The sequence below is a fragment of the Polychytrium aggregatum genome (assembly GCF_025602895.1).
Source record: "Polychytrium aggregatum strain JEL109 chromosome Unknown BJ171scaffold_29, whole genome shotgun sequence".
NCBI classification, from domain to species: domain Eukaryota; kingdom Fungi; phylum Chytridiomycota; class Chytridiomycetes; order Polychytriales; genus Polychytrium; species Polychytrium aggregatum.
The window spans coordinates 69,715-83,837 of NW_026516231.1; the positions used below are offsets into that span (position 1 = coordinate 69,715).

At 58.4% G+C, this 14,123-nt stretch overlaps 5 protein-coding genes across 5 annotated transcripts; 1 reads left to right on the forward strand and 4 right to left on the reverse strand.

The window, feature by feature from the left end:
* Nucleotides 1-320: 320 nt before the first annotated feature.
* BJ171DRAFT_476407 (uncharacterized protein) lies at nt 321-1,071 on the reverse strand (the record flags this gene model as incomplete). The annotated part of the gene is made up of 4 exons (XM_053108831.1): nt 321-412; nt 457-574; nt 631-694; nt 947-1,071. The coding sequence occupies 4 exons, from the start codon at nt 1,069-1,071 to the stop codon at nt 321-323; spliced, it is 399 nt and encodes a 132-aa protein (XP_052964714.1).
* An 853-nt stretch (nt 1,072-1,924) lies between these two features.
* BJ171DRAFT_512784 (CoA-binding protein) lies at nt 1,925-3,149 on the reverse strand. Its single transcript, XM_053111683.1, has 4 exons — nt 3,033-3,149; nt 2,813-2,861; nt 2,598-2,637; nt 1,925-2,326 (listed from the first exon to the last, which is right to left on the reverse strand). The coding sequence occupies exons 1-4, from the start codon at nt 3,076-3,078 to the stop codon at nt 2,042-2,044; spliced, it is 420 nt and encodes a 139-aa protein (XP_052964715.1). The 5' UTR covers nt 3,079-3,149; the 3' UTR covers nt 1,925-2,041.
* Nucleotides 3,150-3,733: 584 nt separating this feature from the next.
* Nucleotides 3,734-5,769, reverse strand: BJ171DRAFT_164901 (uncharacterized protein). Its single transcript, XM_053105901.1, has 2 exons — nt 5,530-5,769; nt 3,734-4,776 (listed from the first exon to the last, which is right to left on the reverse strand). The coding sequence occupies exons 1-2, from the start codon at nt 5,557-5,559 to the stop codon at nt 3,985-3,987; spliced, it is 822 nt and encodes a 273-aa protein (XP_052964716.1). The 5' UTR covers nt 5,560-5,769; the 3' UTR covers nt 3,734-3,984.
* Nucleotides 5,770-6,237: 468 nt separating this feature from the next.
* BJ171DRAFT_512789 (P-loop containing nucleoside triphosphate hydrolase protein) lies at nt 6,238-10,717 on the reverse strand. Its single transcript, XM_053111684.1, has 11 exons — nt 10,609-10,717; nt 10,303-10,420; nt 9,438-9,493; nt 9,108-9,206; nt 8,795-8,966; nt 8,446-8,585; nt 7,961-8,163; nt 7,512-7,786; nt 7,313-7,395; nt 7,092-7,196; nt 6,238-6,932 (listed from the first exon to the last, which is right to left on the reverse strand). The coding sequence occupies exons 2-11, from the start codon at nt 10,394-10,396 to the stop codon at nt 6,609-6,611; spliced, it is 1,551 nt and encodes a 516-aa protein (XP_052964717.1). The 5' UTR covers nt 10,397-10,420; nt 10,609-10,717; the 3' UTR covers nt 6,238-6,608.
* Nucleotides 10,718-10,879: 162 nt separating this feature from the next.
* BJ171DRAFT_164969 (uncharacterized protein) lies at nt 10,880-13,611 on the forward strand. The gene is made up of 4 exons (XM_053105902.1): nt 10,880-11,213; nt 11,609-11,725; nt 12,000-12,447; nt 12,680-13,611. Exons 1-4 carry the CDS (start codon nt 10,977-10,979, stop codon nt 13,498-13,500), a joined length of 1,623 nt encoding a protein of 540 aa, XP_052964718.1. The 5' UTR covers nt 10,880-10,976; the 3' UTR covers nt 13,501-13,611.
* Nucleotides 13,612-14,123: the final 512 nt, after the last annotated feature.

A 14,123-nucleotide genomic window follows, 5' to 3' on the forward strand; every position in this document is an offset into this window, starting at 1 on the left:
GTCACAGGCCCTCCGATCACCATCGACTCGCAAGTGCATGTGCTTTGGCCTCTGGAAATGTGGATTTTGCGCGGGCTGAGGAGGAGCCTTCCGCCATCCATCCGGTCAGGAGGAGGAGGAGGAGGAGGAGCCTCTCCGCAAGTGCTTCTGCATATCCTGCCGCTATCCAGGGCCGCTCCCACGCCCTCTCGCAGCGGGGCGGGCATGTTGTTGTGAGAATCCCCGTTGCGCTTGCTGGGCTGCCAGACGCTGCTCAGATCCTCCGGGTATGCGCAGGTTCACTGCAAGGACCTTCTGGGCAGCATTGCCTACCCCCACGGCTACGGACGAATGCCGATCTGGCCGGTGGTGCTCTGCGCGGGCCATTTGACGAGCGGAAGGAAGCGGGGATCTTGTGCATCGGGCTGGCTCGCTGGCACAAGCGATTCTCAGGGCCTGGCCAGGTTCCAAACAAACCCATCCCCTTCCTGAGCATCAAGGGTCGCCACAACACAGGATCGGCCCAAGCGAGACCCCTCCGGCCATCGGCTGTGCTGGATCGCCTCGATGCCGGGTCCGCAATGACTCCCCCCCCCTGCGATGCACAACACCACAGTTGCGACGATGTCTCTCCCCTCCCGTCCAACACACATGACTCCCGTCGCAGATCCGATCGCAGCGAGCAGTCAGGAGCTGCAGGAGCAGTCGCGGCAGGCTGTGGATCCGCAAGCAAGTACCCATGATCACCGCCTGGCACCTCCGCCGTTACGGTTGTTTGCGGGTCTCTGCCCAATGCAGTCACTTCCCTCCATAACCGCTTCAACCGGGCGGACTCCCTCTCCCCCCTTGGTCAGCCCCCCGATACGAATGAAACCGCCATGGCTTCTCTCACTCGCTCGCTTCGCGGAGCCGTTTCCCGCCATAATTTGGCATGCCTGTCGTACTCCTTTCTCCCTCCGACTCTTACCGGGCAGTGACCGGCCGAGGAGCTTCTCCTGCCTTGAGGTCTTCCCGCTCTCGCAGATTTGGCGCGGCATGAGAGAGCAGAGCGAGATGGGCACCCGCCGCAGAGTTGGGATATAAAAGGGACATGGATATCCCTCCTCAAATCCAACATCCACTCGCCTTCACTCGATCTGCCTCGAGTCCTCCCCCTGCGCTCTGATCTCTCATCGCGACAGCCTTATTGCCTTATCGCCTTATCGCCATATCGCCAAGCACATCTCGGACGCCGGTCTTGATGCTTAGGGGAGCCATCGCCAATATCGTCCCAGATCCAATGTTGTCATGTCAAAGGGACTATTCCGCCATGAGCGCCTTTCTCGAGAACCGCCGCTTCTTGCTCCCGGGTCTCGCCGGGTCACTCTAACTTTCATATCTCTCCCTGCTACTCATCCGTCGTGGGTGCTCCGACCAGCCGGCCAGCCGCTCGCATCTACCCCCAGCCCTCTCTCTTTCTCTGTCCTTCCTTCTCCTGTCGCCGTTCCTGGCTCTATGGCACCCTCCACCATCAACCCGACAGAGGTCCCTGCCACGATTCTCTGGCACCGACTGCCTGATCGGATTCAAACGCCTCCGTTCCCATCGCATCCTCCCATTCTCTCGTCACCCTCAAGTCCATACCCACCCACTTTCCCATCTCTTCCCACGCTCTCTGGCCTGGCCTGGTTTGGTCTGGTCTGCGAATGCCCATCGACGATCGAGTTTCAGGGGAAATACGAAAGTTTAAGACTGACCCCGGCCAATGATCTCAGACCCGGCAGCAGTTTGGCCATCTCGATGGAAAGAGTCCTCTGTGAGAACAAGTGGTCGATGCAGTGGTCGATGCAGTAGTCGATGCGGTGGTCTCACTGCCTTCCCCTTCAGCAACAGGTTCCCTCCAGAACCCTCAAGCGTCGCCGTATGGAATGGCATCATCCGCTGCTGATCTGAATCGCTATCCCGATTTGCTTTTACATCCATGATATATTGTTTGATCTTGCTCTCCATTTCACTCTCCAGTCTCTCTCCATTTCATTCTACACTCCCTCCTTTACTGATCCACCGTGCCATCTCTTAGCGACTACAAATGCGCCTTCTGTTGGGCATCAGATCCCAGGACGAGGACACATTCGCCAGCGCCGGCGATGATGTTCAGGCTCGGGTCGAGGCTTCGGATCTCGTTCACACTGGTCATGTCTTCTGAGCCAGGCTGGAGCCACAGGTTCTTGATGCCCAGCTGCTGGGCCTCGCGCAGGACCTCGGCCGTCACCTTGGGCGGAGTGACGACCGAGACGGAGTACTCGGAGGGGTTGGGCAAGGCCGCGAGCGACGGATAGGTCGGGATGTTCTCGATTTGAGGCGCTTTCTGGTTTGAGGCAAGGGGAGGGAGAGGAGGAGGGGAGGGGAGGGACAGGCGGCGGATTGCAGCACGACGGATTGAGAACAACAATGCATATGACGGCGGTATGCGGCGGGGAGGTGTTGGAGCGAGGAATGTTGCGGGTCGAGCACAAAGGTAGTGAAAAACGGTCATCACACAAGTCAAGTTCATGTACCATTACGAGCTCAGTGGAGTATCTGGCATATCATTTACTACCGTCCATGCGGGCACCTCGATCTGATCCAGCCGATCTTACCGGGTTGATGGGGGCCACCTCCAGCTTATGGTCGATATACCTTCCCAGATGACACCAGCGAATGGGTAAGCACAACAACGATAGCCCAAAATAAGAACGTGAGCAAAGTTCCTTTGGATCGCTCACGATATGAGCAGATGCACGATCCTGCAGACCAAGACGCGAAGCTGGATTCCCAAGGACGCATTGCGAATCTGTGTGGCGAGAGCGTCTACCATTGAAGGATCTTGTTGCCAAACTTGGCTCTGTCCTGGCTTGCGCCCACTACGGCGTTTCATTTGGGAGGTGGATTGGTATGAGCGGTGCGGTGTGAGGGGTGTGGATGTGATGCGGTCAAGGCGCTGGCGATGGCGATGGCGACGATTTGCGATGGCGATTTGCGATCGATGACGGACTGTTGGATCCGTTGGTGCAGTCAACTCCGGCTGGGCTTACCGACAGCAAACTTGTTGCTCGACATGAACCGGATGAGATGGGACATTGCGATACCGAGGAGGGATGGACAGCCGGACGGCGAGGCGAGACGGAGAGATGCAAGCGCAAGAGGGCGATGAGAAATGCAAACCCCGGAGGAACACATGATTGCGCTGCGCCCGGCCAGGATGTCGGGCACGGAATGCCCAAGGAATTCTCACTCTCACTCTCACTCTCACTCTCTGAGATGCAATCAAGGTTTGTGGAATCCATTAGTTTTGGTGTATATAGAGGAGCAACAAAGATGGAGGCGAGCAGGACCCATAGGGCCTCGAGAGATGGGGGCGTTCCCTCCCCGATTCCGCACACTCCAGCCCGCTGTGCCTTGCTGGGCCAGCCGAAGCGGAAAAAGAAGAAAAAGGAGGGGAAGCAACGGAAGAGGGAAAGGGGGGGGGACTGCAAAAAATACATGGGTCGGTAAACATCAAAGATAGCAAGATGAAAACCGGAGGAGTCTCGGAAACTGAAATCAGGGGATTCAAAATCGAACAGGAACGAGAGAGGGAGAGAGCGATAGCGAACGAGAAGGAAAGAAAGAAAGAGAAAGAGCGAGTGAGAGATACCAAGAGCGAATACTGTAGAGGCGAGAATCAAAAACGGGCTGGCTCCTTCCACATATGCTGAAAATGTAGTCTAAAACTGCTGTTTTCTGAGGGGTTTCAAGTTGATGGGAACAAGAGTGTGTCGAAGTCGATGAATTACCGGGATTTCGTCTTTGTCGCTGCCAGAGAGGAGGAGTAGGAGGAGAGGGGGGGAGGGAGATGAAAGTGTGGCTGGAGATGTCGGGAGGCGCTCACAGTGTGGCTGCCGCCATGCGACGGATGTCCAACGAGTGAAGTATGCAAAGTATCGAGGCGAAATGAAGAAGCGGAAGAGAGGCGGAGAGACGCCGGGTCCAGGGAGGAGGAGGCGTCTACCAGCAGCAGCAGCAGCACCAGAAGGAGCGGACGCTGCGCTGGGTTTCGCCAGATCCGAGCAGGCCACGGCTTAGCAGCGGCTTGCGCTCGTCATCCTGATCCCGGCCAGAGGCAGCGGCGGAATCAGTAGACATGCTGGCGGCAAAGCTTGGAGCCTCGGGCAACGGTTGTTGCGAGGTGCTGGCAGCAGCAGCAGCAGCAGCAGCAGCAACAGAGGTCGCAGGCGCGTAGCGAACAGCGGGCTTGGCAGACTGGCTTTCTGACGACAGGGCTCGCTTGGGCGACAGGGCAGGCTCGGTGGTGGCCAGCGACTTGTCCTTGCGGTTGAGGACAATGGTGGGGGTGCTCAGGGGCTCGACATGGTGGCTCGCCTCGGTGACGGTTTCGTCGCTGTGGTTGTCATCGTCCAGATCGTCGTCGTGTTGCGAGGGCTGATCGGCATCGTTATCGTTATCGTGCTCGTGCTCGTGCTCATTGTCGTCGTCGTTGTCAACACCGCCCAGCTTGAAGGCTAGGTCCTGGAAGTCAACGCCATTGGAGGCTGGATGCTTGCGAATGTAGGATCCGATGATGAAGGAGCCGGCGCTGGTGTCGACACTGCCGGGAGGCGGGGCAGGCACGACAACCGAGCCGATATGATTCGCGGTGCCGGTACCAAAAGACGAGCTGATGGTGATGGGGCTGGTGCCGAGGTGTGAGTGGGGGGTGCGGAAAGAATTGATGTAGCCCAAGGGGCCAGATGGGCGCTGATGCACTGGCCGAGCGGGCGAGGCGACCGAGTGGAAGCGCTGTGGGACAGGAGATTGCATGATGGGTAACGGCGTTAGCGCAGCGGCAAGGAAGGAGAGCCGTCGACGAGGAGATTGGTGGAAATAGAATGAGAAACGACAAGGAAGACAGGTCTGAGGTTCAAACGACAGAACGGAAATGGGAGCAGCAAGAGGATGGCGGGATCAAATGGTGGGACCAACGGTGGGATCAAACAGGGGGATCAAATAGACATCGTAGGATGGGAGGAAGTGCGGTGGATGGTGGTGGGAGGGGGCAAAGACGCAAGGAAAGTGAGCCAAGCCCGAACGAAAAAAAAAAAATGCCAGAGTGGGAATTGGGCAGAGGAGATCGACAGCGGAGAGCGTGACAGCCAAGCAGGCAAGGCTGCCGCAGCCGGACGGGACGAGCAGGGTCGGATACAGATCAGCACAGGGCGAAACAGACAGATACAGACAGATACAGATAGATACAGATAGATACAGATAGATACAGGTTGAATAGTGCAGAAGAGATGGGATGAACGAGATGGATGGACGGGGGGGGGGAGCAAACTCGGCGAGGACAAACTTGATGAGATGCAGCGAGCAGCACAACCACAGCGCAACCGCAGAGCAACCACAACGCAACCGCAGCGCAACCGCAGAGCAACCGCAGCGCAACCACAGGCCAGCGAAGTGCAAGCGGTCAGCGCCGCAGACACCGAGCGAAGCGCTGCAGAGGGCCAGACGGGTGTGCATCGCCTGCAGGATAAGGGTGCCGTCGAGACGTACCTGGTTGGAAGAGTCACCGGGCGTTGACATTGGTGTTGTTCCGCGAGGAGTGCAGGCTGGGATGACCCTGGAGGCGGCTCTGCGCTAAGAGAATAAGGGCAGCAAAGCAGCTGGATAGGAGCGGCGAGCCGGGGAAGAAGGGCTATCGGCAGCGAGACGACCGACTTGTTCTCCGAAAGTCGAGGAAGAGCGAAAGGTCGACGGGGCAGAGGAAACGTTTTAATGCCGTTTTGGGGGGGATCAAAGCCTCAGAAGAATATAAATAGCGGACCGGGGAAGTAAAAATAGAGTCGGCGAGGCGAGAGCAGGCGAGAACAGGCGAGAGCATGGCTTGCTGCGGCGAGAACCGGCGAGAGCAGGCGAGAACGCGCGAGAACGTGTCGAAAAACTTTTTTGCAGCGAGACACAGTCCGCTGTAGCGCTGTGGTATGCTGTGCTGTGGAGTGTTGTGCTGTGGAGTGTTGTATGGACGGCCTTGTTTCTCTGCCAGCTGGCGTCGCACTGTCCTCAGTCTGTGCGCCCACGTCGCGTGTCGTGTGCGCCGTGGGGTCACACATCATCAGTTCAACAGCCGCACCACAGCCGCACAGCAGCCGCCGCCACTTCGCGTGTGGTTCGTGTTTGCTTCTTGTCTGGTTCCTGTGTGGCACCGCTGCTTGCTTGCACCCGCCATCCCTCCCACACAGGCACAGTCGCGGTCACACCACGGCTCTTCAGTCAATCAATTTGTTACCAAGAAGCGGGAGCCAACAGGAAAACGCAATCGAAGGCCCGAACCCGAAAACAAAACGAGCGCCGCAGCGGAAACATCAAAGCCAGCGACGAAGCAAGACACAGCCAGGTCGGGTCAAGCCGAGACAGAGCAGAACAGGCCAAGGCAGAGCAGAACAGGCCGAGACAGCATCGGCACAGCGTTGTGCAGATCGTACACGCACACCCTCCATGCTTCTTCGCACCATCCGTCCTTCCGCTTCTGCCCTCCTTTCCTTTCCTTTCCTTTCTCCCTTCTCGCCCAGCCACGCCACACCGACATCCACATCCACATCCACATCCACACCTCCCGTGCTGCTGCGGATCCGCTACTTGCTGGCCTCGGCAGCCAGCTCAGCCGCAGCCTCAGCCGCGTTGCCTCGTCCAGGGGCCTTGCGCTCGCGCTGGTAAAACTCGGCGAGGACCTTCTGCGGAATGCGGTTCAGCATCTCCTTGGGGAAGATGCGCAGCAGCGACCACGCCAGATCCAGCGACTCAAAGATCGTTCGGCCCTCGTAGTAGCCCTGGGCGATGAACGTCTTTTCAAACTTCTCGAGGAACTCGAGCGAGAGCTTGTCTTCTTGGTTGAGCGCCTCCTCGCCGACGACGGCCTTCATGGCTGCTGCGTCCTTGCCAATGGCGTACTTGGCATACTGTGATGTTGTTGGCAGCGCGCGCATCGGATCGACCGATCCACCGCCGTTGGAAATGTCAGCGCAGTCGATTTGCTCCGGCCCTGTCCCAGATCGCTCATCCATTCGCTTGCTCCCTTGTTGGCCTCTCGCCCAGCGAGCAGCCAAGCAGTCACCCACCAGCTGGTTCGAGACATCGCCGTGGTCCTTGCGGGTGAGCTTCTCGCCGATGGCACTCTTCATGAGACGCGAGAGCGATGGCAGGACGTTGATGGGCGGGTATATCTGCATCACAGCACGCGGCACCCTTGCATTAGTACCCAAGGCATCCCGTCTCATCGCCCAGCAGCGAGACGCCGGCTGTTGCCCTGGACGCAGCTAGCCGGACAGGATCCACATACTTGGCGGTTGTGAAGCTGTCGATCAACAAAGATCTGGCCCTCCGTAATATATCCGGTCAAATCGGGAATTGGATGGGTGATGTCTGTGACGAAACACGGATCGCATGCACAGTTAGCGCCTTGGCTTTGGACCGCATCAGCATGGGTGGAGACCGTGGCTCTTCCTCTCGCTTTCCCCCACCAGGCGCAGCGTGCTTACCATCGTTAGGCATGGTCAGAATGGGAATCTGCGTGATACTTCCGTTTCGGCCGGCAACTCGACCGGCTCGCTCGTAGATCGTCGACAGATCCGTGTACATGTAGCCGGGGTAGCCACGGCGGCCAGGCACTTCTTCACGCGCAGCCGAGACCTCACGAAGGGCATCGGCATAGGAGGACATATCCGTCAGGATAACAAGCACGTGCTTCTCGAGCTGGTAGGCATAGTACTCGGCCGTGGTCAGGGCGAGACGCGGGGTGATGATGCGCTCGTTGCTGGAGAGGGGTGATGCCGCGAGAACGTCTCAGTGACCGGCAAGGAAACCACAGCATGTACGGCCAAAACAACCCGCACGATGCATCGCAGTGAGCCGTCTCCAGGATGACGGAACGACCAATGTCTGCCACCGATCCACCCAGACGGCGAGACAGACGACCAGACAGACATACGTGGGATCGTTGGCCAGGTTCAAGAACAGAGTCACTCTCTCGATCGAGCCGTTCTCCTCAAAGTCTTGCTTGAAAAAGCGCGCCGTCTCCATGTTGACACCCATGGCGCCAAAGACAATCGCAAAGTTGTCCTCGTGGCCGTCCAGGACGCCCTTGTCGATCTTCTTGACCAGACCAGCCTGGCGACAGATTTGGGCGGCAATCTACCACCGCCACCGTTGGCGCAGAGGGGAGAATAGGGTTATTGGTCAGGAACTAAAGGTCAAATCCTGCCATGGTGCGCTCGCTAGTTGGGGAGGAGACCGGAAGTGACCGGAAGAGGTGGGGGAAGCAAGAGGAGGCAGCGCTCTGCATTCCTGATCTGGTGTGGGATCGGCGTCTTTGCCGCATCCGCATCAAAGCAGTGCCGTTGAGCTTTTCCTCCCTTTCCCTTGCTCTCCACCCTCCGCCCCAGTGATCTCACGCCGCGGGTGCAAACCGCTCACCTCGTTGTGGGGCAGACCACTGGCGGAAAAGATCGGAATCTTCTGGCCACGGGCAATCGAGTTCATTGTGTCGATGGCGCTGATGCCGGTCTGAATCATCTCCTCGGGATAGATACGGCAGTAAGGGTTGATAGGCTGGCCTGCGAGCAGATCCAACCAACGGTGGTGAGCGATGGTATCCGCGTACAATTGACCCAGTGTGAATGGAAGTCCCTCATCGACTGGACGGCTTGCAGCCCTCATGAGCAGGGCAGCTCTGTCCTACTGACAACCCCACTGTCGGACCTCCATCACGAGAAGTGTCCCCCCTCCGTGTTCACGACCAGGTTGCACTGGCTTTGTGTGCTACCTTGAATATCGAGGTAGTCCTCGGCAAAGACCTTGGGTCCGCGATCGATGGCCTTTCCAGAACCGTTGAAGACGCGTCCAAGCATGTCCTCGGAGACGGGAATCTTCATGACATCGCCGGTAAACTCGACGTGGGTGCTCTTGACGTCGACACCCGAGGTGCCCTCAAAGACCTTTGACATCAGACGAGGGAGATCAGACGAGTGAGATCGTACGAGCAACATCAGACGAGTGGCGTCAAATCCGTGACATCGGACGGGGCGACACGGCTATTCGCAAGCAGATCGATCCAAATGCGCGGCTGCTGCCCTAACCTGAACGATGGCTCGCTTGCCAACGACTTCAAGGACCTGTCCGGTTCGCTTGGTGCCGTCAGGAAGGGTCAGGTTGACAATCTCCGAAAACTTGGGAAACTGCAAGGTTTTTGCGGGCCGATGGCAGACGAAGAAGGAACACCGTTTCCGACACACGTATTAGCATATGAGTCGATAATGGGCGCGGATCGCGGGTGCTTCAACTGGATGTCGCTTGTTTTTGGTTGTTGAGGGGGGGGGATGGATTGTGTGGAGAGTGACTCTGTCCAGCCAAGGACAAGACCGATGCCACAGCCGGTGCCTGATTGCAACTGGAGAGTGAGCACTTGCCTTGACATTGTCCAAGAAAACGAGTGGGCCGTTGACACCGGCGACGGTTCGATAGTCTGGCTCGGAGGTGGTGAGGAGCGCAAGCATAAGCATAGAGTCAGTTTGATCAGTCCGTTCCCGTAAACTGGCTGAGCATCAACACAATCAAAGTGCAAATGGCCCCTCTCGTCGCAGTCAATCCGAGCGCCTATCCTGTCTTGTTCCGTCCTGTCCCGTTCTTGTCCGATCCCGATCCCGATTTTGGCCTTCCTCGTCTCGTCCTCTCCTCTCCGCTTCATCGCCCAAGCTGTCGAAAATACGCGTAAAAATGGAGGATTGTTGGGGAGCGGGGAGGAGGGGGAGACTTGCTCGTCGATCGGCACCGGACCACAACGAGACGACGAGGCAATGACACTGCAAACTGCCGGGACTGCCGATCACATCTGGCAGCCCTCGCCGGCGTCTCGTCCTGTGCAAATAGAAGGAGCAAGTCCCCAAAGGTGCTATCAAAGCCGACAGGCTGCAGCTGTCGATGGAAGCTGATCCCAAGCGTCTACGCTCACTCTCGAGTCCAGCCTCCATCAACTCAGAGGTTCGACAGCCGCCAGAAATCACGCTGTCGAGGAAGGCAGCGAAGAGAGCGACGGAGACGGACAGCGGGCCTCGAGATCCACAGCAGAGAGACAGAAAAAAAAAGATACCAAAATCGCGAACCAAGACAAATCGCCTCGGACGCAACGACAACAGGAGAACAGAAAAAAAAATAATGTGAAATACATGCAATGAAGGGATAGGTGGATACGACAGCCACATCATCCCAGAGACTCGCCCAAGACGACCGGCGTCGCGCGCTCAGGAAAGCCTGAGAGAGCTGGGTTCAAATTACCAAGTCGCGGCTCGATGGCATAATTGCGGGTCACGGCGGCGGCGTTGAGGGCAAAGGCCTCCTGGGTCGTCAGACGAGGATCGATGGGATGCATGGCGGTGGTTGATGGCGGAGCGGCCTGCAAGGAAAGAAGATGTACCCGCGATAGGACAAGACGACGGACAGCAGAGAATGCCCGGCGCAGCCAGAGAGGCTGGGTCAGCGCGGCAGAACAGACGCGACAGCCGGGGGGGGGCCGGCGAGGGCCGAGCGAGAAGCAACAGCCCCAGCACGGACGGCATGAGCGACATGGCAAGGAGCACCCACCTCTTGCGCCGAGAGGACAGCAGTCAGGCAGAGGATAGAGCAGCTCCAAATCGCTTTGCAGACAAGCAGAAGCCAAAGACTGCAAGCAGAGGCGATCGCCACAGAGACTGTGGCCGCACAGCTTTGCGTTTTCTGAGCAGGCGACGAGAGCAGCCGAGAGCGAGCGAGAGCGTCCGGCTCCATCCGGTTCCATCCGGCTCCAGCCGCTACCCTTGTCCTCGGTCGCCTCCCTGTTCCTGGGCTTTTGCTCCTCCATCTCATCCGGCTTTCTCTCCCATCCCATCCCATCCCATCCCATCCCATCCCATCCCGTCCAGCAATTCGCCAGGCGGCACACTCCCCCACACCCAACGGCCCCGCTGCCCGAAATGTACGCCTCCTTCACCTCCGAGCAAACAAGCGACGGCACTCCGCTCTCGGACTCGTCCTATCCCGCCTTCAATCCGCTGGCTACCGATCAGCCCTTTGCCGACATGTCGTCATCGTCACATCCCTCCGAGCCCTTGGACTCGTCGTACCTGGCCCAGGGCACCGCCGCCGAGTCTCAGTCCTTTTACGGAGCCACGGTCGGCCACGGCGATATTCAACCCCCCGTCGCCAAGACGGTAAGGACGAAAGAAAGGGGCCCGTCCTGGCTCTCTCGGTGTTTGCTGTGTCGCGCATTTCCACCGGGCTTGGCATGGCCTGCCACCAGCTGCCCGCGCTTCCCTCCCTCTCCTCCTTGGCTTCCAATCGAGATCATGGCCATCCTCTGTTCCATTCGGCGAGACGTCCACCATGTCCTTGCTTCGATGGCTCAATCGGAGGCCCCCAGTCTCATCGCGTCCTTCGTCGAGACGGCTCGTGACGGTCCGGACACTCTTCACCCGGCAGTCATGAGGGTGTCCCTCGTCGTGGGTCTCTGGACGGACAGAGATCGGCCAAGCCCAGGGAGGGGCAGAGAGCACTACCCGAAACGGAGCCCACACTTATCTTCGTGCCCTTTCCTCCAAACCGGCAGACTTTCTGCTGCAACCTGGATCGTGTGCTGAGTTCACTTCCGCGGTCAACATTCCGCCCCCTGGTCGTCAATGTTCCGCTGGATAAGCAGGCCCAGCCCGCTATCACCATCGTCGACGTAAGCATCGCCTGTCCGTGTACTGAGGACTCACTTCCACACGTTCTCAAGGCCTGAGCGGCGCACTTCTGAGGAGCATGGCTGGAAGTGTATCGCCGGCACGGCTTCGCGGCGCTGGATCGTTCATATTGCCAAACTATGACTGCCGTGGCCTGGCCTTGGTGACTGCCCAAAGCATCCCACTCTTCGCAGCCAGCGTCTTTGCCCATCACTGGCAACCGACGTGTGACGCCCCTGCACTCCGCACCGAATAACTCGGTTACTCGCCCAACAGGCCGTCAAGACCAGCGAAGTCGGCGGTGGCTCCTACATCGCCTACGTCATCCGCACCGACATCCCCAGCCAAAACATCCGGTACGAGAGTCGCCACCGATACTCCGAATTTGAAGCGCTGCGCTCGCTCCTGAGCAGAATCCACTACATGGCCGTCATCCCGCCCATCCCCGAGAAGCACAGCATCGGCGACTATGCCACCAAGCAAGCCAAGGCCAAGGAGGACAAGGCCATCATCGAAAAGCGCAAGCGGATGCTCCAATCGTTTCTCAACCGGGTGGCGACCCATCCGCTCCTGGTGCGCGAGCACGTTTTCCACCAGTTCCTCGAGGATCCCGAGGCAACTTGGAGCACTATCTTGTCGGCATCCGAACACGCCAACCTGGGTCGCCGAAAGGACAAGTCTCCCATCTCGATGCTGACCGATAAGCGGAATCTCGACATTCCTGGTATGTGCGGGATCATACAGGGCAGTTTTGGCATTCGTGATGGGTCGGCGCTCCTGCGTGAGCAGCTCCGCGGGATCAGCTTCGACTGTTGCGTCGCTCCTCCTCCTGATATCTGGCTTTGACTCGCATCCACGGCACTGGTCCGTTCAGCCCTCCCTGACTGACGCCTGCATTCGGCATTCATATTCGGCATTCACATTCGGCATTCCTTTCCCTTATCCCGCTCGACCAGACCCGCACTTTGTGGCCTCGGAGGAGTACACCCTCAAGTTCTCGGCACATATCGCACAGACCCACAAGCACCAGAAAAAGATCACCAAGCTGCAGCAAGATGTCGCCCAGCAGCTCGCCGAGCTGGGTGCTGTATACAATGGCTGGTCGCTTACCGAACACACTCTTGCCGCTGCACTCGAGAGCGTCGGCGCAGCCACGGACACCACCGCCGCAGCCACGGGTCAGCTTGCCAAGTCGCTCGAGGAAGCCGTGACCGAGCCTATCCAGGAGTACGTGCAGTTCTCTGGTGCAATCGAAAAGCTGCTGCGATGGAGGCACACACAGCACTGCGAATATGAAAGCACGATCGAGTCGCTGACCTCCAAGGAGGGCCAACTGACTCGGCTCGAGGCCTCCGAGCACGAAGCTCAGCGCCTCACCGCTGTGCTCAATGCCGAAGGCTCTTGGGGCCCCGCCAGACCACCGTCGCCAGTGCCCAATAGCGCTGGTGCCAGCACTGAGCCCAAGGGCGGCATCCTCAAGACACTCAACTCCCTGATCGACAACGATCCCGAGGCCACTCGCCGCAACAACATCTCCAAGCTCAAGGACCGCATCACCCACCTCAAGGAGCAGGAAAAGGTCACGCTGCAGGAGCTCAACATCGGCAACGAGCAGGTCCAGAAAGACCTCGATCGCTTCCAGCGCTGCAAGATCGAGGATGTCCGATCAATCCTGCTATCGTACGCGATCGCCCAACGCGACTATCACCGGAGGGCTGCTGCGGCTTGGAGCGATGCCAAGATCGACATTGAGCAGATCCACTCGGGCTCCTCATAAGCTATGCTCAGCATAGAATCCCCCCCCCAATCTTGTGCGGGGACGCCGCTCTGCTTCGTAGCGCAACATCACCAGAGGTTTGGCTGGCAGCGCAGCCACCAAAGGAACAAGGACCCGACTCGACGTCAGCGCAGACAATGATATATGAAGCTGTGGCCGGCTGTATGTGAACGTATGTGGGGTATCTGGGTGGGCGGGAGTGTGCAGGTACGCTGCTCTTGCTACGCTGCGGACGACGACAGAGTACATCGACCCAAGGCACTCTGATGGAGCCTTGTCTCTCGGGCAAGTGATTCCTCCCTGCCTGTCTGGCGCGAGAGCCTGCGCTCTCGGTTTAATTTCCTCGCTTCACTTGGGCTCCTCAACCTTTGTCGCTCTCCACTCCACTTTCCCTCTGCCGGCATTTTTGTCACTTTGTTACGACATCGAATCACAAGCCTATCTGCCTCCCTCTCCCGTTTTCTCTCTCGTTCTCTCCCATTTCCTTTCGATGTGTTGGACTTTGTTTCTTCAGTACAGTCGGTTCATAAAGAAACGGGACAGTCACTTTCTGGCATCAGCGGCTGAAACCCACTGACCTACTGTAGGCTCCAGTGGGCAAGCCGTGAGATTGTTTCCCTTCC